General features: G+C 44.7%; 1 protein-coding gene and 1 long non-coding RNA gene across 4 annotated transcripts in view; one reads left to right on the top strand and one right to left on the bottom strand.

Moving 5' to 3' along the window:
* MFAP3L (microfibril associated protein 3 like) overlaps positions 1 to 23,564 on the bottom strand; it is a 79,553-nt gene that overhangs the window by 11,836 nt on the left and 44,153 nt on the right. Inside the window, exons 4-6 of one of the 3 annotated variants that reach the window (XR_004526860.2) lie at positions 23,179 to 23,224; positions 22,994 to 23,081; positions 17,323 to 20,292 (exon numbers count right to left, since the gene is read on the bottom strand). Coding sequence is in view for 2 of the 3 variants with exons in the window: in XM_033857540.2 (XP_033713431.1) it covers positions 23,213 to 23,224 (12 nt within the window). In the remaining variant the exon portion in view is untranslated. Of the gene's footprint in view, positions 1 to 17,322; positions 23,082 to 23,178; positions 23,225 to 23,564 lie in introns of those variants that run through there. The other 2 variants (XM_033857539.2, XM_033857540.2) reach the window with 2 other exon arrangements.
* LOC109549528 (uncharacterized) lies at positions 15,996 to 18,182 on the top strand. Its single transcript, XR_002175831.2, has 2 exons — positions 15,996 to 16,276; positions 17,901 to 18,182. It is a non-coding gene; the product is annotated as an uncharacterized lncRNA (long non-coding RNA).

Here is a 23,564-nt window from a genome sequence, read left to right on the forward strand (position 1 = left end):
CAGCCCTGATCCCAGTGAAGGGGGTAGATTGTGGAAAGTGAGGGGTGGGAGTGGGTGGAATAGCCTTGCGGGGGGAGGGGACGGGATGGCCACAGAGGAGGGATCAGCTTCAGAGGCATCACGTGACTTGTCACCAGCATGGTGTAAAGTACATGGACCAGCAAGTACAGTACCTGGAAATCTTCCTGGCACACAGTTCACCAGTGCTCAGGAAATGCCTGACCCCTCTTTGGTTTTCCTTTATGTAATTTACCAGGTCCTTGAATACGGACGCTTTTCAGGCCGGAGCCCACAGGCCATTATGTCCTCTCTCCGAGGCCACCACTTTCCATCTGTGCTGTCGCAGGTGCCGCCCACGCCAGAAAACCCCACCGTGCACTCTTCATGGCTCACAGGCTGGCCTGCCCCCATCAGCCCCCTTCTCAGAGTCAGTGCTGTCAGTCTGGGGTAAATTTCACGCACAGTCTAATCTCAGCACTTTACAGGCTTGTTGACTCACCTGGCTTCTTGCAATTCTAGTCACAGGATTAGACACTGGAGAAGTGGCAAACTTGGTTTGCAAGTAGATGCTGCATCAAAGATGTACCTCAAATCCAACAAAATTAATGAAGCCGGCACGAGTCTCCTGCTTGGCACTGAGCGGGGCTGGCAGGGATTCCTCCCGGGCACAGCACGGAGGAGCAAGTGAACAGCGGCTCCCGACGCAGCACCGGGAGTTCTAAGCTGCAGAGTCGAACCAGCTCAGCTGCTAACCCGACAAAAACTTGGTGTGAATATACATGGATGTTCTACGTTTCTATGAGAGCACAGAACACGCGTCTATAAATAGTCAGCTGAAGGTGGCAGTGACAACAGAAGCTCTGTACTTTCTTGGCTTACTAAACTGCACAGAAAGACGGAACGCTGTGTGAGCCCTGCTACGGGAGGGGTGTGTACTCAGCCCACCGTGGAGGAGTCTGCTGAGAACGTGACGTCAGACGCCACGGCCAGCTCTCGGCCGTGTTCTGGGCTAGTTCAGTGTGACGGCTTCAAGGAGGGCTTTGAGCTCAGGCAGGAAGGAGGAAGCGTTTCTCTAAGCTGGTCTAGGTTAGAGAAAAGCCCAGTAAATACCCAGGTGCTGGCAAGGCAGGGGTGGGGGGAGTCCAGGGGAACCAACACTCACGATGTGTGTGACGTTCACATGTGTCACGGATGCGCAGACACAGCTCTGCATGCGGTGTGTGTGCTTTTGAGAACTCAGAGTTTCAGGCACTAGGTAAAACCTTCCAGTGATTATAAATATAAGTTATATATAATAATTTGATTACAAATTAATGTAACTTTTTTTGACGTCTGTACCCTCTAAGGAACAGTTTATTCAACATGCATCTTGAGTATCTCCCAAGTTCCAGGCACCGTGCTTGGTGCCAGGAACAGAAAGATGAGTAAAGCAGGGTTCCAGTCTTTGGGGAGCCTGCAATCCAGTGACGAGGGTTCTGCAGGGCTGTTGAGTGCTGTAACATTGGAATATACAAAGCCTTTGGGACTCACAGAAAGTTGCTCCAGTCCCTTTTGCTGGATGATAATAAATTAGCCCAGGACTTAGTGGCATAAGGCAACCATCGTATTATTCTCACGGATTCGGTGGGTTAGGGATTTGGAGAGGCACGGAGCATGGAGGAGGGGCCCCACCTGGAAACAGGACGACCAGGTCTGCCCACCGGGTGTGTACACATGGCCTCTGCAAAGAGCTAGGCTTCCTCACAGCTCCAAGGGGATGAGTTCCAGCCAACAGGGTGGAAGCCACATTGTCTTTCAGGGCCCAGCCTCATAAGACACCAGTGTCTCTCCTGCCACAGACTCTGTTGGATGAAGCCTGCCCAGAAGCAAGAGGACGGACGTGGACCCAAACTCTCAGTGCGGGGAATGTCGAAGAATTCTGTGGCCATTTATAAAAACTGCTGTGGGGCTTCCCTGGTGGCGCAGTGGTTGAGAGTCCGCCTGCCGATGCAGGGGACACGGGTTCGTGCCCCGGTCCGGGAAGATCCCACGTGCCGTGGAGCGGCTGGGCCCGTGAGCCATGGCCGCTGAGCCTGCGCGTCCGGAGCCTGTGCCCCGCAACGGGAGAGGCCGCGGCGGTGAGAGGCCCGCGTACCGCAAAAACAAAACAAACAAAAAAAAACTGCTGTGAAGAGAGCACCTTCCTAGCTGGGGAGTCAGGGAAGGCTTCATGGAAGAGGTGACGTTTGGGCTGCATCCTGAGGAGTGGAAGTTTGCCAGGAGAAGTGGTGAGGGTGTCAAGAACAGCATCCCAGGCTCACACACCCATGGGGACACAGAGGTAGAAGGAGGAATCCAAGCGGGGGACCACGAACAGATCAAGCATCAGAGGAAAATCAGTCTCACTGCTCTCCCATTCTCTGGATACATCAAGCGTCGGAACTGCTAACTCAACCCAACCATTGCTCACTGATCCTTAAACCAGGTGCATCGCCTCGGGAAAGTGCCGTGGAGCACGTGGGTTTAAAGTCAGGCTTGAAAGTGAAGGGACAGCTGTTCTTTAGCAAACATCTAGCACGTACTCCCTGTGGGCACCAAGGACAGGGCCGTTTCCACTCACTCAATCCTAACCACCACCCTACAAGGCGACTCCTGTTACTACCTCGCTGACAGATGGGGAAGCTGAGGTCCAGAGAGGTGGGGTTACCTGCTCAGCTGGCCAGGGGCACACCTAGGATTCAAAGCAGGTAGCCTGACCACAGAGTCTGGACACCTGACCCCTGCACGGGGCCACCCCTCAGACAGCGGGGGCAGAACAGAGGCTGAAACTGAAGGCCACCCCGGGAGACTGATCTGTGTGGAGACCAGAAGCCCTTTAGGGCCACCTGAAACGGCAAGGAATGTGATCTAAACTGTGCGCACACAGCTCACACGGCTGGTTCTGGGCTGGTCCAGATAGACAAGTCTCTTGCTTCCCTATTCAGCGTTCTTCACTGTTCCCTCTCGCGTGCCCGAAGAGAGCACCTTCTGGTCCAGCACCTCTTCTGATCTCTCCAATGACGACGTAAGAGTCTAGACTCTGGAAGAAACCAGCAATGGGGCTACCCCATGGGGTCAGGGGCAGGGTCTCCCAGGCGAGGTCCTAACCTACATGGGACGTTTTAAGGCTAATCTAGAACAAGGCCAAGCATATTCTGTGGTTTGACTCGCAAAGATAAAATGCCATATATTACGGCAGTTTAATTTCCCCATCAACTCAGCACTGTTTTTACCGCCCTGAGCTGTGGTTGACCTAATGCTTTGCTGTGCCGTGTGGTACCATTTAGATGCACATGCTGACATCAGGACAGACAGCATCGCATGGGCAGAAGGTCTGAATGAAAACACCACGATGTTATCATCCCTCAGGTACTTAGTATAGAACCTAAGATGCACAATGCTTAAGAAAGTGGTGGAGGTACACTGTGACCCAGGAAAACGGTGGGAGCAGCTGGCAGCTCAATTCCGGGTTCTGGGGAAGCGCTTTTAAATGGACATTGTGCTAATCTCATCATCTTCTATAAAAAATTTAGACCGTTTACTTTGTGATGACTTTCCACGTTCACTGAGATATATTAGGAAGTGGTAGGAATAATAAAAACAACAAAAACCATAATATCAAGCCCTTGGCACAAAAACGTCCTCCAAACAGCCTCATGCAAAAAGACCAGGGCAGGTGAAGTGGATCATTTTGAAATTGAAGGTAGTTTAAAGGATCAAATCAACAGTTCTAGAATTTGTGTACAGAGTCTAAAGGCATGACCTGGGAGGGAAGTCAGGCTTGTTTTGACAGGAGGTGTGTGATCACGAGGCTGGGACCAGAGCTGTGTGCCCTCAGTCTCATGAGTCACCTCTGGTGAGCTTCAGTGGACACACAGCATATGTAGTTTTGCTGCACAGCAAAGGAAACCATAAACAAAATGAAAAGACACCTATACACTGGGAGAAAATATTTGCAAATGATGAGACCGACAAGGGATTAATTTGTAAAATACACAAATGGCTTATACACCTCAATATCAAAACAAACAAACAAACAACACAATCAGAAAATGGTCAGAAGGTCTAAATAGCCATTTCTCCAAAGAAGACATACAGATGGCCAAGAGGCACATGAAAAGATGCTCCACATCACTCATCATTAGAGAAATGCAGATCAAAACTACGATGAGGTACCACCTCACACCAGTCAGAATGGCCATCATCAAAAAGTCTACAAGCAATAAATGCTGGAGAGGGTGTGGAGAAAAGGGAACCCTCTTGCACTGTTGGTGGGAATGTAAATTGGTGCAGCCACTATGGAGAACAGTATGGAGGTTCCTTAAAAAACTAAAAATAGAGCTACCATATGATCCAAGAATCCCACTGCTGGACATGTATCCAGAGAAAACCCTAATTCAAAAAGACACATGCACCCCAAGGTTCACAGCAGCACTATTTACAATAGCCAAGACATGGAAACAACCTAAATGTCCATTGACAGATGAATGGATAAAGAAGATGTGGTACATACATACACAATGGAATACTACTCAGCCATAAAAAAGAATGAAATGATGCCATTTGCAGCAACATGGATGAACCTAGAGATTATCATACTAAGTGAAGTAAGTCAGACAGAGAAAGACAAATATATGGTATTGCTTACATGTGGAATCTATAAAATAATACGAATGAATTATTTATAAAACAGAAACAGACTCACAGACTTGGAAAACAAACTTATGGTTACCAAAGGGGAAGGGGGGGATAAATTGGGAATTTGGGTTTAACAGATACACACTACTATATATAAAATAGATAAACAACAAGGACCTACTGCATAGCACAAGGAACTATGTTCAATATCTCGTAATAACCTATAATGGAAAAGGATCTGTAAAAGAATAAATATATATAACTGAATCACTTTGCTGTACATTTGAAACATTGTAAATCAATTATACTTCAATAAAAAAAAGTCTACACAATTATTCAGCCTTAGAAAGGAAGAAAATTCTGATACATGCTGCAACATGGATGAAACTTGAAGACATAGGCTAAGTGAAATAAACCAATCACAAAAGGAAAAAACAAAACAAAATAAAAAAACCCCAAACACATATTTTTGGCGAGTTTTCTAAAAAGTGGTTAATTAAATAAATGACTCTAAAAACTATGCTTCCTGCATGGATGGAGGGATGGATGGATGGAAGGATGGATGGATGGATTTCACTAAATGCCTTTCTCTCTAGTGAAATGACCTGCGTGGTCCCCTACCTGACTTCCTGTACCAAACTCCAGTGGCAGCAGAAACAGAGACATCAAAGCATCTAGTGTTAGTTTGTCAACCAGACCAACAGCCAGAAAAGCAGCCTCCTTTTTCTCTTTCTTGAGCCCATTATACATGTTTTCTGGTGCAGAGTAAAAGTGAGCCAAGAATACCCATTTGTATGCCACAAGCCTTCTGCACAGACTAGACATTCACACACACTGTAGCCGTCTCTTGGGGAAGCTATGAGAAGATACGTGGATTTCTAAGCTGTCATTTCAAAGACACAGTTGTGGGAAAATGGCTCTACAAGTATTAAAGCATTCTTGCTTTTGTGGCATTAAGATGACATGAAAAGATGTCATATTCTCTTCTAGACTTGAATCTACTAAGTACTTATTTGGGTCTATTATAGACATTGAAAATTTTCTTTAGAAAGTCTTTCTTGCTGACAAAGCGAGGGTGTCATTAGCAACAGAATATCAAAACTTCCACTTAGATGGGCCTAAAGTCCACATAAGAGAGAGTACTGAGTGTCCCTTTTTATTTGTAAGTTATCTTGATAACAAGGGTTGAAGAGGGTGTATCTCATGCCCAGGGCATTTAAATCATTGCTGTTCCCCAGTATTTACTCTCCAAGGTTTTCATGCATATTAAAACTTGGCTACTAACATGGTTATTCCATGCTGAAACCATACATGGGATGTTTAGAAAGAGAAGATTATTCAATAGGCTGAGTTTTGGGAACGAGTTTGTTTTACCTTCCAGACTGAATTGCTTACAAGAAAGTGAGACTATTTTTGGATTCCTTTTTATTCTATGAATGTTAGGTCTATTGAAGCTCTTTGATTCTTCTACCTTGTTGCTTAGAAACATTTTATTAAATACTGTCAGTGCTTCAATCTGATTTAAAATGTTACTCTTCTCTGTCACTGAAGAATGAACTTGTGCTTTGCCATTTTTCCCAGTCACAGCCTTTTAAGTTATTTATAGTTGTTAATATTTTATTGACACAAGAATGCTAGGTCAGAGTGAGCCAATAGTTCTGGCCTTTCTATTTTAAGGGCATTGGTTGGGGGTTGGTCTGGAAAAGTTTGTGGCAGGCAGACACAGGAGTGATGGGGTGTCCTCAACATCCTTCATCTCTGACACTTAGAACCTAAGAGGTGGCAGGTGGATTCATAAACCTCATTTCAGATTCTTTCCCAGCACACCGCCTGGGTCCAACTGCCTATCATCTGCCTGAAATCCCACCACTGGTGATATTTCTTTGATGTTGTTTAAACAGTTATCAGATTCAAACTTCAACTTGGAGATTCACTGAATAGCTGGATGGACATAAGGCCTGGAAGAAGTGTGGGCTGAGACAGGACTCTTGAAAGCAGGGGCATCAGGAAGGGGGGTGGGTAGGGGGGACTCTGGGAAGAAGGGAAACTGACAAAACAAAGATCCCAGTTTAATTGGGTTTAATTTGGCCCAATTTCCTCAAAGAGCTACTTCACAAAAGAGTTAATTAGGCCAGTAACTCATGTTAAACCTGAACTGCTAGTCTGGAAAAACACAAATTCTGCCTTTAAAAGTAAGACCCGATTCATACCTTCTGAATAATGAAAAAACTATATTTCAAATTAACGTATCTGTGTTCTGTCCACTAATAGAGAGGATTTTATGTGGCTTAGAATTGTTACCTCAAGACTGGAAGCTTATTTAAAACCAAGTGAAAGAAAACGTCCCAAATGATCACTCCAATTAAATATGCACACACACTCCACCTTTATACGGTGGTCCCTGTACGTCATGCTCTAAAGATAAAGGGCACTGCCAACGTACACAAATGACTTGACCATCCTGACTGAGATACCTTGTGTAACAGGTAATTCTCACTGTTTCAGAATCTCTCATCCTCCAGGGTGACTAGCTTCAGTGTTACAACCCTAGACCTAAAATAATAGTAGCTATATCCAATACCAATGTTTTTTAAGTAAAAAGCTTGTTACCATAACATATACAGTAGGTCAGACTTCCTGAAAGTTTCAAGTTTTATGGGTGAACTGACTAAGCTTACGAAAGGATGCTTCGTTCATTTATGAGAGGCTTTCTAACTGAGAGCTGCTAAGAGGGGCACAAGCTGGGAAGAAAATATTCAAATGGATTGTAATTTGATTATGCCAATATCACTTCTGAAGACAAAGAGAACTTAGCCATGATTCAGACAGAAGAAGCTAATAATAACTTAATGTGGAGTTATTATTTTTTGCCCATAAGCATCTGGGTGGTTGAAGCAATGTGATTGTATGATTAGGCACAAGTCCAATCTGGAGAAATATTTTGGTCTAAAATAGTTATGTGGGAAACCATTGGAAATACGTCTCATCTTCTGAGAGATTTCAACCTGGTGAATCAGTACATTTTTACCCTGATATTTCATTTTTATACGCCATTGGGAAACAAACACACAAAGAAACAAACAAACAAAAAGCATGTTCCCCAGAATTTTATGTTAATGGCCAAAATCATGGCTGATAATATTATGTACCTCAATACTCTGGGGAGCTTGTATGTTTGACAGTTATATTTGCTCACTGATCCTTAAGACAGCTGAGAAGTAAAAGGTAATGGCAAGATGCTATTTCCAGACAAAACTTGGGCCATCTCAGTGGAAAGCTATTCATAAATAATACATCTATAGATAGATGGGATTCAAAAACCAGAGCCTCCCTACAAAATGTTGCCCTTTGTATATGATAACTTCAACTTTCAGATTTTAAGAACAGTCAAACTCTACAGCATGTATTCTTAATTTCCTTCCCCCCCGCCCCTTTTTTCTGTTGTTTCAACTGATGACCAGTTTCAGTGTCCTAAGACCTACCAGTCTGAAAAAGAATTGTCTGTTGACAGCTCTAGGGAGGTGGCTTGCTCAACTCAGTGTGCTGACACACTGAAGATGGATGGAGCTTTCAAATCTGGCTGGGACATCTGGGAATGTTTTTCTCTTGAGCAGCAAGATGGCAGATCAGAGGAAAGAAAAAAAAAGAATATAATTTGTACAGACCCAAGCTTCTATGTTTACAAAGTCTATGAGCCGATTTTAGGGATGACAACAGTTATAGGAAAGTTTTAGATTTAGAGAATTCAAGTCTTTTCCATGTCTATATGGTCAATTAATTTACAACAAAAGAGCCAAGAATATAAAACGGTGGGAAAACTGGACAGCTACATGCAAAAGAATGAAACTGGACCCCTGTCTTAGGCCACACACAAAAATCAACTCAAAATGGAGTAAACACTTGAATGTAAGACCTGAAACCATAAAACTCCTAGAAAACACAGGCAGTAAGCTCCTAGACGCTGGTCTTGGCAATGATTTTTTGAATCTGACACCAAAAGCAAAGACAACAAAAGGAAAACATAAACAAGTGGAACTGTTTCAAACTAAAAATCTTCTGCACAGCAAAGAAAACCATCAACAAAATGAAAAGGCAACTATGGAATGGGAGAAAATATATGCAAATCATATATCGGATAAGGGGTTAATATCAAAAAATATTTTAAGAATTCATAAGACTCAATAGAAAAAAAATCTGGCTTAAAAATAGGCAAAGGACCTGAATAGACATCCTTCCGAAAAAAGACATACAAATGGCCAACAGGCACATAAAAAGATGCTCCACATTACTAATCAACAGGGAAATGCAAATCAAAACCACACTGAGATATTGCTTCATACCTGTCAGAATGGCCATTATCAAAATGACTAAAAATAACAAGTGCTGGTGAGGATGTGAAGAAAAGGGATCCCTTGTGCATCGCTGGTGGGAACATAAATTGGTGCAACAACGATGGAAAATGGTACGGAGGCTCCTCAAAACTTTTGAAATAAAACTACCATATGATCCAGCAATCCTACTTCTGGGTATTTATTCAAAGGAAATGAAATCACTATCATGAAGAAATATCTGTACCCTCATACTCACTGCAGCGGTATTCACAGTAGCCAAGACATAGAAACAACCTAAGTGTCCACTGACGAATGGATAAAGCAATCTATACATCTCTATCTACAAATATATATGTAATACATATATACATACTGTACCTATATCACTATACATATATACACACACACATATATGTGTGTATGTGTAATAGAATATTGTTCAGCCGTAAGAAAGATGGAAATCTTGCCATTTGTGACAATGTGGATGGAACTTGAGGGGATTATGCTAAATGAAGTAAGTCAGACAGAGAAAGACGAACATGGTATGATCTCATTTATATGTGGAATCTAAAACAAACAAACTCATGGAAACAGAACAGATTGGTGGTTGCCAGAGGCGGGGGTGGAGGGTGAGAGAAATGGGTGAAGGGGGTCAAAGTGTACAAACTCCCAGTTGTAAAATAAATAAGTCCTGGGGATGTCACGCACAGCACAGTGACTATAGTTAACACTGTACTGCATACATGAAAGTTGCTAGGAGAACAAATCTTAAAAGTTCCCTCACACGCTCAAAAAAACTTTGTAACTAGGCGAGGTGATGGATATTAACTTACTGCGGTGGTCATTTTGCAATGTATACATACACAAAATACTTATGTTGCATACCTTAAACTAATACACTGTTATATGTCAAGTATATCTCAATAAAACTGAAGGGGAAATAAAGTACAGTAGAAAGTCAGTGAAATGTTATAAACACCCCATGTACTCCAGCAGAGTGTCAGTGTATAAGGAAGGTACCATCACTTACTAAATACTCCCTCTGCCATTATTTATTAAATTCCCTCTCTCTACACTAAAAAAATTAGACCTAAACGTAAGACTGGAAACCATAAAACTCTTTGACATACCTCGTAGCAATATTTTTTTGGATCTGTCTCCTAAAGCAAAGGAAATAAAAGCAAAAATAAACAAAGGGGACCTCATGAAACTTAAAAGCTTTTACACAGCAAAGGAAATTATCGACAAAATGAAAAGACCTACCGTGTGGGAGAAAATATTTGCAAATGATATGACTGATAAGGGGTTAGTATCCAACATATATAAACAGCTCACACAACTCAACATCAAAAAAAAAAAAAACAACCCAATCCAAAAATGGGCAGAAGACCTGAACAGACATTTTTCCAAAGAAGACAGACAGATGGCCAACAGGCACCTGAAAAGATGCTCAACATCGCTAATCATGAGGGAAATGCACATCAAGGTATCATCACATACCTGTCAGAATGGCCATCAACAAAAGGAACACAAATAAACAAATGTTGTTAAGGATGTGGAGAACAGGGAACCCCCCTACACTCTTGGAGGGAATGTAAATTGGCGCAGCCACTGTGGAAAACAGTATGGAGGTTTCTCGAAATATTAAAAATAGAACTACCGTATGACCCAGGAATTCCACTCCTCGGTATATATCTGAAAAAAAAAAAAAAAACTAAGGGTGGGGACCCTGCCTGTTCACTGCTGGTTTCCAACACCCAGAATATGGCAGACATATGAGTAGGCAAGTAACCACATCTGTTAAATGAACAACAGTGGTCATCATGACCATCGTTGTTATGTGCTGCAGTATCGTATTCTGATATCGGTATATTGATATATATTCTTCACGTTGATTTATGAGAACGTGGCTAGAGAGGAATGGAGAACAGTCCAGCCAGCAAGTGGGCCAGGGTGTCCTGGATAACCTGGTAGTGGTAGTTTCTCTATGACCCAGCGAGTGTAGACAGGGTGGTCTATTACCCTGCTCCTAAGAATAGGTGTCCAGGCAGTTGGATTTGGACAGTTGGGCATGCATTTTTCAGGCTTTCATACTGCCCGGTGATGGCCAATGCACACATCTTCAGATTGACATGAAGACGCCAAGAGTTCAGTTCTGCACGCAATCTTCATGCTACCCACACCTCACACATGTATCAGCCACCCCCTCATCAGGTAAGAAAAGTCCCGGAGGCACGACAAACAGAAAGGGAAGCTGGATTCACGTGCAAATACTCTCATGAATTTGAGGACGATGGGTTTAAACAAACCCGAGACAGTCTGATGTGTCGCGATGCTTGTATCAAGGGAGTGTAAACAGAACATCAGAGGCTGCGGCACTTCTATTCTGAACCACAGCATAATGACCATTTAGGCATTCGTGACAGAATCAACGACTCCACTTTTCTGACAAAGCCTGCCTGTCCGCTGTTCCCACGGGCTGCCTTCTCTCTGTTCCCAAGAGAGCATTTAGAACCTGAACCCCTTTCCCTGCGCTGGGTGACTGTGCTTGTTGCAGAGCTGCCCGTCCCAGCCAGCCTGGCAGCCCGAGTCCCACATCCTCCTAAGAAGAGCGCCAGCTCCCTGAGGGTGTAGAATTCCCTGACAAACCATGGCTGTGGCTGGAGAACTTGATTCCAAGTGGTCCTCGTTTCTATGGCTACGAGACTTCCCTGAGTGGCAGAAAATAAGGGCAGGTTGCTCTCAATTTCTCAATACATTGATGTAAAATGTTAAAAGAAAATCCACCCTCTAGCTGTTCATCCTCTCCCTCTCCACCTCCTACCACTGGCATTACAGCGAATGCCACTGAGGCCTCCCAGCCTCCATCGGCCTCTACTGCCCTCCTTTCTAATATAACCCTGGTTTTGCTCAGGCCTCCTCACCCCTCTTCATAGCTGACGTGGTTAGATTTCAGGCGAGACTGGCCCCGTCCACGGGGGGTTCATCATGGTTGATATAAGCCAGGGACTGATTTAGGGACAGGCATTTCACTCAGTCCAGGGAAAAAAAGAGATGTCTGACCAGCTCAGCTGGGTGTACTTCTGAGAAAGACTTCCCTTCCTTAAAACAAACAAAACGAACAAACAAGAATAAGAAGAAATGGCCCTTTTGTATTTTCTGTTTCCGAATGCCGAGTGTGAAGGGTGATGCCTGTACTTGCTTTTCCACCTGGAGACCATGAGGGAAGCCAGTGAAGGTCCAGGGGAAATGGAACTGTTGGAGGCTGGATAAAACCTCAGTACTTAATTATGCTGATGATTTAATCACCCTGAGAAACCCTCCACCGCCAGAGCTCTTATCATGTGAGAGTACAAAAAAAAAAAAAAAAAAAAAAAAAATCCTAACGTTGCTTCAGTCACTTTGAATTGTGTTTTCTACCTTCCTGGCAGCCCAAGGCACCCTAACTAAGCCATGTGACTCTGCTGTTTGCTCAACATGTCTTTATAAACCCCTGGCTTGGGGACTTTGGAACAACAGTAGGATTTTCTAGTAACGAATACGTCAATATGTCAAATAGATGAGTCTCCACCTCCAACAGAAGACAAATCACTGATTCTATTGTTCAGTGTTGTTTGTATCGTATTTTCAGTTTACAAAGCGCCACTGCACACTCTCAAGTCCTGCCCTGTGCGCAGGTCCAAGAACAAGCAGGCACTTCCTAACTGCAGAGGTACCGAGAGAAAGCAGTGGTCCATCTACGTGTTTATAGACACGTATCTGTCAATCTCAAGCAGCCGGAAAGGACTTGCAAACATCACAGCAGTAATGGGTGTAACTGTTCCAAGTGTTCGATTTTTCTTACGTTCTCCTCCCCGCTTCTCTGATGGCAATGTGATTCTCTTAGCCATCCAGGCTTAAAACCTCCAATTTATTTCTGCTTCTCCTACCCTCTTACTCCAGAAACTACTGTGGCCCAAGCCCCCGACGAGGCCCTCAGAAACATCTCTCAGGTCCAGGCAGATCACCCTGCCGTTCCTGCCACTCACTGGGTTCAGACCCTCATCAAGAGCCTCTGAAACCCCCACGAGGGGCTTCACTCTCTCCCGAGCATCTTTCCAAAGCAGAGGTCTGTCCTGTCCACTCTGCACACTGGCCTTTAGGAGACCTCAACCCACTTCTCCCCTGCGCCCCGCGTTCCCCACTCCAGCCCAACAGACGGCCCTCTGGGCCCTTTATTGCCGTCACCCTTCACCTCACATCCAGTCCGTCTCCATCTGCCGAAATCCCAACTACCCGTCACAGATGATCTGAAATTACTATTTTTTTTCTATTTAATTTTTATTTATTTAGTTTTGGTTGCATTGGGCCTTTGTTGCTGCGTGCGGGCTTTTTCTCTAGTTGCAGCAAGCGGGGGCTACTCTTCGTTGTGGTGCGTGGGCTTCTCATTGCGGTGGCTTCTCTTGTTGCAGAGCACGGGCTCTAGGCGCACAGGCTTCAGTAGTTGCGGCACGTGGGCTCAGTAGTTGTGGCTCATGGGCTCTAGAGTGCAGGCTCAGTAGTTGTGGAGCTCGGGCTTAGTTGCTCCGCGGCGTGTGGGGTCTTCCCCGACTAGGGCTTGAACCCGTGTCCCCTGCATTGGCAGGTGGATTCTTAACCACTGCGCCACCAGGGAGATCCCCTGAAATTACTTTTTTATTCAGAGTTCTCCTGATTTCTCCCAGTCAAAAGTATGGCATTCCTCCCTTGACTTTTACTAGGATTTCAGTTCTCTATCCATGAGGGCATTTATTACTTTTTTTTTTTTTGCGGTACGTGGGACTCTCACTGTTGTGGCCTCTCCCGTTGCGGAGCACAGGCTCCGGACGCACAGGCTCAGCGGTCATGGCTCACGGGCCCAGCCACTCCACGGCATGTGGGATCTTCCCAGACCAGGGCACGAACCCGTGTCCCCTGCATCGGCAGGCGGACTCACAACCACTGTGCCACCAGGGAAGCCCCAAGATTCACTTTTAATGGATTTGATAGAGAGGTGCAAATTGGAGCATTTTATACAAGAGCTGATGCTTCTATAGAGCTATGTCTGTTTGAACAAGAACAGACTTTCAAAATACAACATAAACCTGAACCAACTAGATTTTTTTTCTGCAAGTTATAATATTCTGATCAAATAAAATATAATAAAATTCTTGCTTCCCCACAGGTGTAGTGTGTCCTTATAGGCACAAGGAATGGTATCTCAGATGCCTGACCACAGTTCTAGGCATTTCTTGAGAGCTGGATTAAGTGGATTTATGCTTCACAGTACATAATCAGTTTTATCCACAGAGCAAAAACCCTGTCTTCATTCTGGCCTCTCTTTAACATTAAGTAAGTGTTTTTACCAAGAACGGGGTGTTGGTAGTTCTTCCTCTTGTAATGAGATCCGTGCTGCTCTGGAGTTTCACACTCCATGATCACCAGTAGCAGAAGACAAACATCTGAGGCATGTGTTTCACAATGATGTTGCAATCTAATCTTGAGCTACTCTTTTCAATCCCTAAAATCTCTGAGGGTGTGCCACCTTTTCTCCAACATTTATTACTTTTGGAAAAATCATCTACTGTAGATATTTACTACATACCTTAAGTACTTTCTAAAAAGTTTTAAGGACAGGAACCAGGTCTTGTTCATTTTTATGCTCTTGGAGTCTAGTGTTTCCTTGGCCCTTACAAACATCCAATAAAGATACCTGTCTGTAAACACACAGTTTGACAGAACTGCTTTCTCTCGGTACCTCTGCAGTTAGGAAGTGCCTGCTTGACCTTGGAATTGCTCACAGGGCAGGACTTGAGAGTGTGCTCTGTAAACTAAAAGAAAGTTGAATTACTAAAGAGGGACTGGCTTTCTGTTGAATCCTGTTTTGTGTGTCCAAACCTTATCATCATCTGATTAATTAAAATGAAATAAAATTTTGCAAAAAAAATAAAGGGACATTATTTGGTTCAGCTGGTCACTAATCGACTGTATGAGGGAGAATCCGTTAAGGGTTGATGAATGCAGAATCATATTAACTGCAAAACAGGATAGATACCTTTGTTTTCTATTTCAGAAAGATTCATATTAATCTGAAAGAGTTTGAATAACATACATGCTTCAGGATTATTCCCCCAAATTTATAAGCACTTTTTGGCCTTTCATCTGAAGATTATCACTTGAACTTTACAAAAAAGGACTGTTTTGCTTTACTGAAAAACACCACTTTTCAACGAGTCAAAAGATTATGTGTACCAATATCAATATGAAGGATGCTTTTCAACAAGCCAATGCCTATGTCTTCGCTGGGCAGACTTCTCTACTGATCAAGGCGATGTCCTACTGTTCATGTGTAGGCACCACGAGACGATGAGGTGCGTGTTACCTAGTGGGCAGTTAACACCAGGACTTCCTGCTGGACCCCAGGAACCTGTACTCAGCTAATCTGCAGAAAAGAAACGCACCACAGACTCATGCTGGGGGAATTCTGAGACACATCTAGGCTTACCCTCCACGTTTTCTTATGCTTATTTTTTCCCCCTACTATTTAGATTAAATTTAATACACAGTGTAAAACAGAAGTAGACCCAGAGGTTATCAGATCAGGAAAACTGTCGAGTAAATAAACCCTATTCATGTCCATGAACTTACTGCTTGTTGGGTAAGAAGATGATGTAACTAGATACCATAGTAGGATTTGTTCTGACTCACTTTAAGGACAGGTGACGGAGTAAACACTTGATCACTGGTAAAACTGAATTCCTGCGTATTTAACAGGAGCAATTAAGATTTTATTTGCACAATATTCGTACAAAAGTAAAAACCAACTGGACCCACCTTTAACCCATATCAGGATGGAACAGGTCCTTTATCGGGTGGAGATAAAGAAATCAGGGGCAGCTGAGACACAAAGCAAAGTAGACAGAAGTGAGTCACAAAGGGTTCAGAAGGATTTCTACCCTATAATTAATACCTAGAGTCTAGCCTCTTGTGACTGCAGATGCCAGGAAAGAGGATTTACAGCGAGGTTGGGCACGGCTGATGTTACATAAGCAAGTAGGCGCCCAGTCACCCTGCCGGATGCCGGGGCAGTGGATGGAGCTCTGGGTCTGGGCCCTTCTCCGGTCTGAGCAGCAGCGATTACGGAACCAGGCTCCACAGGGGTGTGGGACAGAGTGGCCTCCGTGGACCCCAGTGGAAATGTTCCCCCGTTACTGCCTCTGGATGGTTACTCAACGTTCGGATGGGAGGGTGGCGTTAGGACCAAGACAGAGACCTGGATGACCTGGTGGCAGGTGCGTTTCTGTCCAGGTGGATGCCATGGAGGGGGTGACAGGGGTTCTTATAGCTCAGATCTCAGTCGCCCCATGGCAAGACCGCGTGTGTACCACGTGTTGATGTGGTTCTGCTATTGGAAGAGCATCCCCTTGATTTTCCATAGTTACTGTTTCTGAGAGGGACCAGGAGGGATCACAGCCCTGGAAGAAGCTCTTCTTCCTCCTTGCCTGCCTCCGGTTGCAGGGGGTGCTGGGGCGCGTGTGTTTGTGTGTGTGTGTGTGCACGTGTGCGGCGTGATGGGAAAGTCGGGCTCATGGCACCTCAGTAGTTTGTTATACAGGGAAGCAGTTCATGGCCCAACAGCTCGAGGCCTCTCAGAAGGGTCTGCACAGTTCCCGAGGTCAAGGGTGAACAGTGACGATGATGCTCTGATGGTGGTGCCGGGGCCGGGGCCAGGGCTGGGGCTGGTCAGTGGAGGGAGGCTGGGGAAGAGGGGAGGCTGGGTTTGTGCGGCCCAGCCTAGGAGAGTAAGGAGGAATCAGCCCTAGTGGAGGGCAGCTTGGCCTGCTCCCCTGTGACGTTTGGAAGGAAAGGTGGAATTGAGCAAGTAGGCAGGCTGATCTTTCAAAGAGCCTGGTGAGCACCGGGGCGGGGGGAGGTAACTCACAGCACTGAAAGCAGTCGCTGTTTGGACGTGTCTATGTGCCTTAGTAGTGGCATATGGTGACCAAGAGTGGCTGAAGGGGACCAGAGGTCCCCAAGATGGAAACACGAGCGCCGGTGGAAGCCTCCACCTCCTGGGCTGCATGCTGGGGCCTTCTGTGGGAGCCTGAGCCCAGCCCCTCCCCAGGAAGCACCTGACTTCAAGACGGGAGGAAAACACAGGTGGTCCCTGCCTGCCGGGGGCTGAGGCCCCACGACAAGACCAAGATGGAGGGGAAGCTGGGGAGGAAATGATGGTGACCCCTTGAGACGAGGCTGCAGCTGCAGAGGCCCTTCATCTCCCCAGGAGGGTGGTGAGCGGCGGCCCTTCACAAACCCCGGGCACCGGCTGCACCAAGAAGCCCTCGTGGGCAACGCCACAGCACGCAGCTCAGCGGCAGCACACGCGTGAGTCGGGGTGGCATGCCTATGATGTCACATCCTGTCTCTCCTCAATCCTGAAATAATTCCCTCACTTAACGAGCCCGGTTTTCCCGCTCCTACAATGAGGCCCGTGGGCAGTGCTGCCCTGCTGTGCCCTGAAAGCAATTCAGGGGGGTACACACCCCTGGTTGTTCAGGAACAGTTAAACCCATCAGCTGTGTGTGGGTTCATTTTCCACTGGGGCTGGTCTGCCCTGGTGAAGATTTAAGGAGAGGGGCAGCTTGGGCTCGAGGAAGGGGATTCTCCACTAGAACTTTGTTGTTTCTTTTGAGGTAAAAGAAACTTAGAAGGGGGCCAGGGCAGCCTGGGTGGTTAAGCACTGACCTGTCCCTGGGATGCATGGACCGTCCTCACCAGCATCTGAGCTGCAGAAAGGATGCGGTTCTTATTCTGCTCGACCCTCCAGGGTCTGAAAAGTGCCCTCAGAGAATACGACATGAAATGACATAGAGGTGATTCCAGTGTCACTATTCCTTTCTGTTGAATCCACTGCAGGTTTCTAATTGTGGAAAGCTGTCTCACCAAGACACCACCAGAGTGGACGGAAGACTTTTAAACGGCTCTTTAAAAAAATATATTAAGTTAAAGTTCGACAAAAAGAGAAGAGTTATAATCTACTCCTTGAAAAAGAAACCTACCCCATCCTGTGACGGGGGAAGTCTGTTCAAGTATGGTTTTAGGTGCCAAGAGATTCTTCAAAGTGTACTTTTTACCCTTCACTGGGCCCTATGAATGAAGACATTTAATCCAATATCAATAAATCCTAATTAGCTAGAAGACAGATTTGTTTTCATTTAATGAACGTTTACTAAAGGCTAGTAATCTTTACGCTTCTGTAGGAAGCATTGTGGGGATACAGACATGATTGCTGTCTGCACAGAGCTCATGGTCTGGTAGCTGTAGATTCTCTTATGCTCTTGGGAAAATGACTTTTTTGTTTAGAACATGGGATCATCTGTTAGGTTACCCTGCCGGTAAGACAGGGAAGAAGAAGGGTGCGTCTTGTTATGAAGGGGAAACCAAAGAAAAGACTTAAGGGTTTATGCAATCATATATCTGATAGGGGACTTGTATCTAGAATATAATAAAGAACTATTACAATTCAACAACAACGACAAAAAGACTTAAGGGTTTACCCAGCTTTACCTAAATACTCTTTGATATGAAAAATGACAGGAAATGTTACATCCCACTGCTGATGAATGAGCACATACAATTTTGTAAGGCTGTGAAATACTGCTTATGCAGAGGAAACAGAGCAAAACTTAGCTGGTACAGAATAAACCTGAACCTCATGGTCAGAGCATGGTGTGCACATCTCGGGCTTAGTCCTGAGTTTCGAGTGGGAAATGCAGAACAGCAACTTTACTGACGTGGCAATTATGACAAAAACATTCTTGAACTTGATGGAGACACATTTTTGAACTTGATGGAGACAAAGTATCCTAATGTAGCACACTCAAAATAAATATTTGAAAGAGGCTTCAATGTTGCTGCTTAACGGAAAGTCTGCCCTCCACTATCACTGGGAATCATTTCTTAGTAATGGTTTAATAACCTGAGTTTTGTAACAGGACCCTACTGATTAGCTTAGCACAAAATGCTTCAGTCGTTGAGGTTCGTGTCACTGAGGAGACAACCAGGACCAAAACTGGAGGGGTTTCTTGGCTGGACATTAGGTAATGAGTATAATTTTCTGTAATTTTTTTTTTTTTTTTTTTGCTGTACGCGGGCCTCTCACTGTTGTGGCCTCTCCCGTTGCGGAGCACAGGCTCCGGACGCGCAGGCTCAGCGGCCATGGCTCACAGGCCCAGCCGCTCCGCGGCATGTGGGATCCTCCCGGACCGGGGCACGAACCCGTGTCCCCTGCATCGGCAGGCGGACTCTCAACCACCGCGCCACCAGGGAAGCCCAATTTTCTGTAATTTTTATGACTGATTCACACAAGCTAATGCATTTACCATTTTCCATATTTTAAAAATTCACTTTTATCTGGGCACAGCTGCCCCTGGCTAACAGCGTGAAGGAGAGTTGTTTTTCAGTTTTCTCCTGCTTCCAAGAGGTCAGCGTCCAGCTTCAGGCTGCTCAGGACCTCCGGCCAGGGCTGGCCTCCTGGAAGTCCCATACCCTCCTCAACACTCCTGGGTCCTGGGCACTCAGATTTCAGCTGGTTGTTAGAGTCATAGGAGCAAACCAACCCACGCTCTGTACCCATAATGCCTGATGGAAGCCAAATGTGATTACGAGTCCAGGGCATCTGCACAGTAAGAGAACAATATTACTTGGAAGGATTCTTTCACGGTGCCTTTCCAGCGGCTCCGAATGAGGACTCTTCGAGACTCCTCAGATGCCCCTGTTCTGGAATCTGCCTCCTGTGCCTTCCTGCGTCGGGCAGAGGATCTTTTCCTCACCACTGTGGCCGGCTGTCTTAAGTTCAACACTTGAGATGCTTTCTTAATATAACGTCAGAAGTGACAGGTACCTCATGGCGGCCTAGGGGCTGGCACTAACCTGCCCCTCCCGTCTTACCCAAGGGAGCGGAAAACAAGGCTATCGAGATCCCCAGCATCACAGAGCTTGTCTGAGCCTTTACCCCTCTGCGCCTTAGTTTTGGAACTTCTGGACTGTCCCTAGACGTTGTACATTTGGGAGGGAGTACTTTCTCTTGGAGACTTTTCAAGGCATGGAGCAACCACGCCCTTGTTCCGTGCTCTGCATCTTCCGGCTGCTCCAGAGTGCAAGGCGTGAACTGGGCATCCCAGAGTTCCTCCTCCAAGACACCTGCCTCACGTTCCTCCTTCTGAAGGGTTTTCAAGGATTTCAAATGTCTGGCTGTCTTCCCTTTGTGTTTCAGAAACCACACCTGTCTGTCTTCATTGTACAAGTCCTTTTAAAGCAACAGGAATTCAGACATCAAGAAAGTGACAAATTCCCATATATTTCTATTGGTAAAACATACTTATTACAGTTGGTTCCAGAGAAGCTTACGTTATCTAGTTAAGTTTACCGATGTAAAAAAACATATATATATGTTCTGGGGTGGCAGGGAGGGAGGTGTGCTTGTGAAAGGGCAACTCAGGGGTCTTTGTACTCATGGAATGTTCTGCACCTTGCTGGTGGGGGTGGATGCACAGACCTACATGTGTGGTAACATTTCACAGAACTAAATGCTCACACACAAATGAGTGCGTGGAAAACTGGGGTGACCTGGTTAAGACTGGAGAACTCTATCAGTATTGATGCCCTGCTGCGATGGTGTGCAATGCTTTTGTGAGAGATAATCACCGGGGGAACTGGTTAAGTGTACGTGGGATCTCTCTGTAGTATTTCTTACAACCATGTGGGAATCTAGAACTCTCAAAATGAAAGGTCTAATTACCATAGACTGGCATCTTAAAAAAAGCATTTATTTCTCACAGTTCTGGAGGCTGGGAAGTCCATAATCAAGGCTCTGGAAGATTCAAGGCCTGGTGAGGCCGGCTTCCTGGTTCAGAGATGGCTATCTTCCCGCTGTGTCTTCGGAGTGCTCTGGGCCTCTTTTATAAGGACACTAACCCTGTTCATAAGGGCTCCACCCTCATGACCCCATCACCTTCCAGAGGCCCCACCACCCAATACCATCACATTGGGGTTTAGGATTTCGATGTACAGTTTTTGAGGGGACACATTCAGTCTGTTTGTGAGTACGGCATAATCATCTTATTCTTGTGTTACAGCAGAAAACCTTCCATTTTTAGCTACAGATAAAGAAAAGCATTTCTAGATCATCCAGCTGTTCTTCTTTTAGAGTCATACTGAAAATCTCTCATGGGTTCAAAATGATTGGGAATAAAATGTCCGATTAATAAAGTAGTCTGGTTATTGAGTTAGTGAACTTGTATGAAACACAGCAATTACTATTGTCAGAGGATGCACAGAGAGTAAAATATATTTAACTCAGTCACCTCAAATCCATTATGGGATGAGAGAAGGTAACATAAAATAGTTAGATGATATCTAACTATTTATCTGCATATATTTTAAAAAAAACTTGGGTTAATTTTTTTTTTTTTCAGGATCTGGCAGGGTTTCAGAAATATCACTAATGTATCTCAATAACTACTATAATGACAAAAAGTTAGGAAGTTGTATTCTGAACACACAAAAAAACGGATCCCAGACTTCCCATATGAGCTGTCATCTTTCTTTTTCCTACAAATGTATTTAAATTTTCTATAATTTCTGAGGTCTTAACACTTTCAAAATTTCTTCTTCATGAGATGAAGACATTTCTACAAATATGGTGCCAGGTCTTAATTTCTGTAATGTTTCAGCTTTAGAATCATCTCAAGTGGAGCCAATATTAAAATGTACCTCTTGTCTGTTCAAGTGTCTGCTACCTGGTGGATGAGTTTTCTCAGTCTCTAACTGTAATCAAGCATCTTACTTCATGCATAATAGCTTGGTCCACTGGCCCAACAGGTGAGGTAATGCTAGCAGGAAAGACAGGAGACATCATCTGACAGTGAGGGCTATCTGCACAGCTGGTATGGAAGAAGTTTACCTCTTTTCTTCAGACAGACTTGTCCTTTCTTTCCTACTTCATGTAAAAACCTTGAGGTTTAGAACTAGGAATATTTTTAAAGTTTTGGGACAACTTTATTCACCTCATCAAACGGCTGGGTGGAAGAAGTATGCCACAGTAGAAGAAATAATCCGTCAGACCTAAAAATCAGAGACGCCGATCCCGTCAGGGTCTCCAATGCATGTGAGCTTCCTACGAATCATGAAAACTTTCAGGAAACAGATGCTGTACAGCATGAAAACTGAACAACAGAAAGACCCTCAATCTAGCTAGAGTTCTATGCCCAGGTAATTTTTTTTTGCATGATTCCTGTGAATTCCCATTCCATAATGAGCTTTAAAACATGAGTCCCTTATAAGAAAACCTACGCCATTGGCAGTGAGAAATTCGCTTCTTGAAAAATTCATACTGCTATGCATCAATCTTCATTTGTAGTTTTTAGTTTATTTAATATGAGTTAATATCTTAGGAAAATTCTTATTTTACCCTTGGCGTCTTTATTTTACCCAACAGTTAAATGCAATTGGTGCTGGCTCTGATTCACCTATTATTGAAAAATACCTCAATAAGCCACTTAACACACACATACACTTCTTTCAGTGTGTCATCTCTAATGGTCCTGCCAAAACATACTAATCTACTGAGGCACTTAATTTCCTGGTTCTTTCATTTTTCTGGCAGTTGAACCATCCTTTACTTAATGAGCTGTAGCATCAGGGCATCCCCGGGGTTGGCGGAGCACCTGATTCGCCTACTTCTGCCTCCAACACCGTTGGCAGAAACCATTTCAACTCAAAAGGGTCTGTGCCACATGGCGTGTAATTCATGTCGTGGGTGCCAGGAGCACCCACGTTTTTTGGTAATCGTCTCTTTGACGTGAATACACTTATAAGTTTCATCTGGGGTTGACAGTAAAGGAACATTTTATCGTGGCAGGACAAACTCACGCTTTCAGCTCCAGATGCTCAACAAGGACCAGTGTGGAACCACTTTTAAGATTTCTGACTCAGCGCTTAAAACCTACCAACACCGGAGCATGTCCTCAACGTGGTCATGGGCTCTGCTACACCAGAGATGTTCAAGCAGAGCGGAACCCCTGCGTGTTAGGGACTCTGCCGAAAAGACAGGGAAATCAGAAAACCTGACACTTGTTTTCCAGCTCTGTGACTACACGCTTTGAAAATCACTCAGATTAATATTAAGCCTTACCTAGGCTCCTGTGATTAAGGCCCATGAGAATGCACTATTCCAAAACCTGTAAAAAAAAAAAAAATGGCAGCTGTTTGTTCTGGGTCTGAAGATAGGTACCGGTCAAAATTACGCAGTTAGGACAAAACTTTCCTATCTTCTCTTCCCTGGTGGCACAATTGTTCATTTTTCCATGAATGCCACCATAGTTCTCTTAAACCTTTTTTTTTGCTTGACAGAACCTCTGGATCTCAGTTATATGCACAGTTTATCCGGTAACCCATTCAATAATTTTGTTGCCCTCTCCAGATCTACAGCAAAACACTGATTTTCTTTCCCATTTGGTGTTGTCCTTTCTTGTTTTGTTTACATGACCTCATCCTATCTATCTGAGAGGAATCCAGCTT

This window comes from Tursiops truncatus, chromosome 6 (genome assembly GCF_011762595.2).
Source record: "Tursiops truncatus isolate mTurTru1 chromosome 6, mTurTru1.mat.Y, whole genome shotgun sequence".
In the NCBI taxonomy this organism is placed as follows: Eukaryota; Metazoa; Chordata; class Mammalia; order Artiodactyla; family Delphinidae; genus Tursiops; species Tursiops truncatus.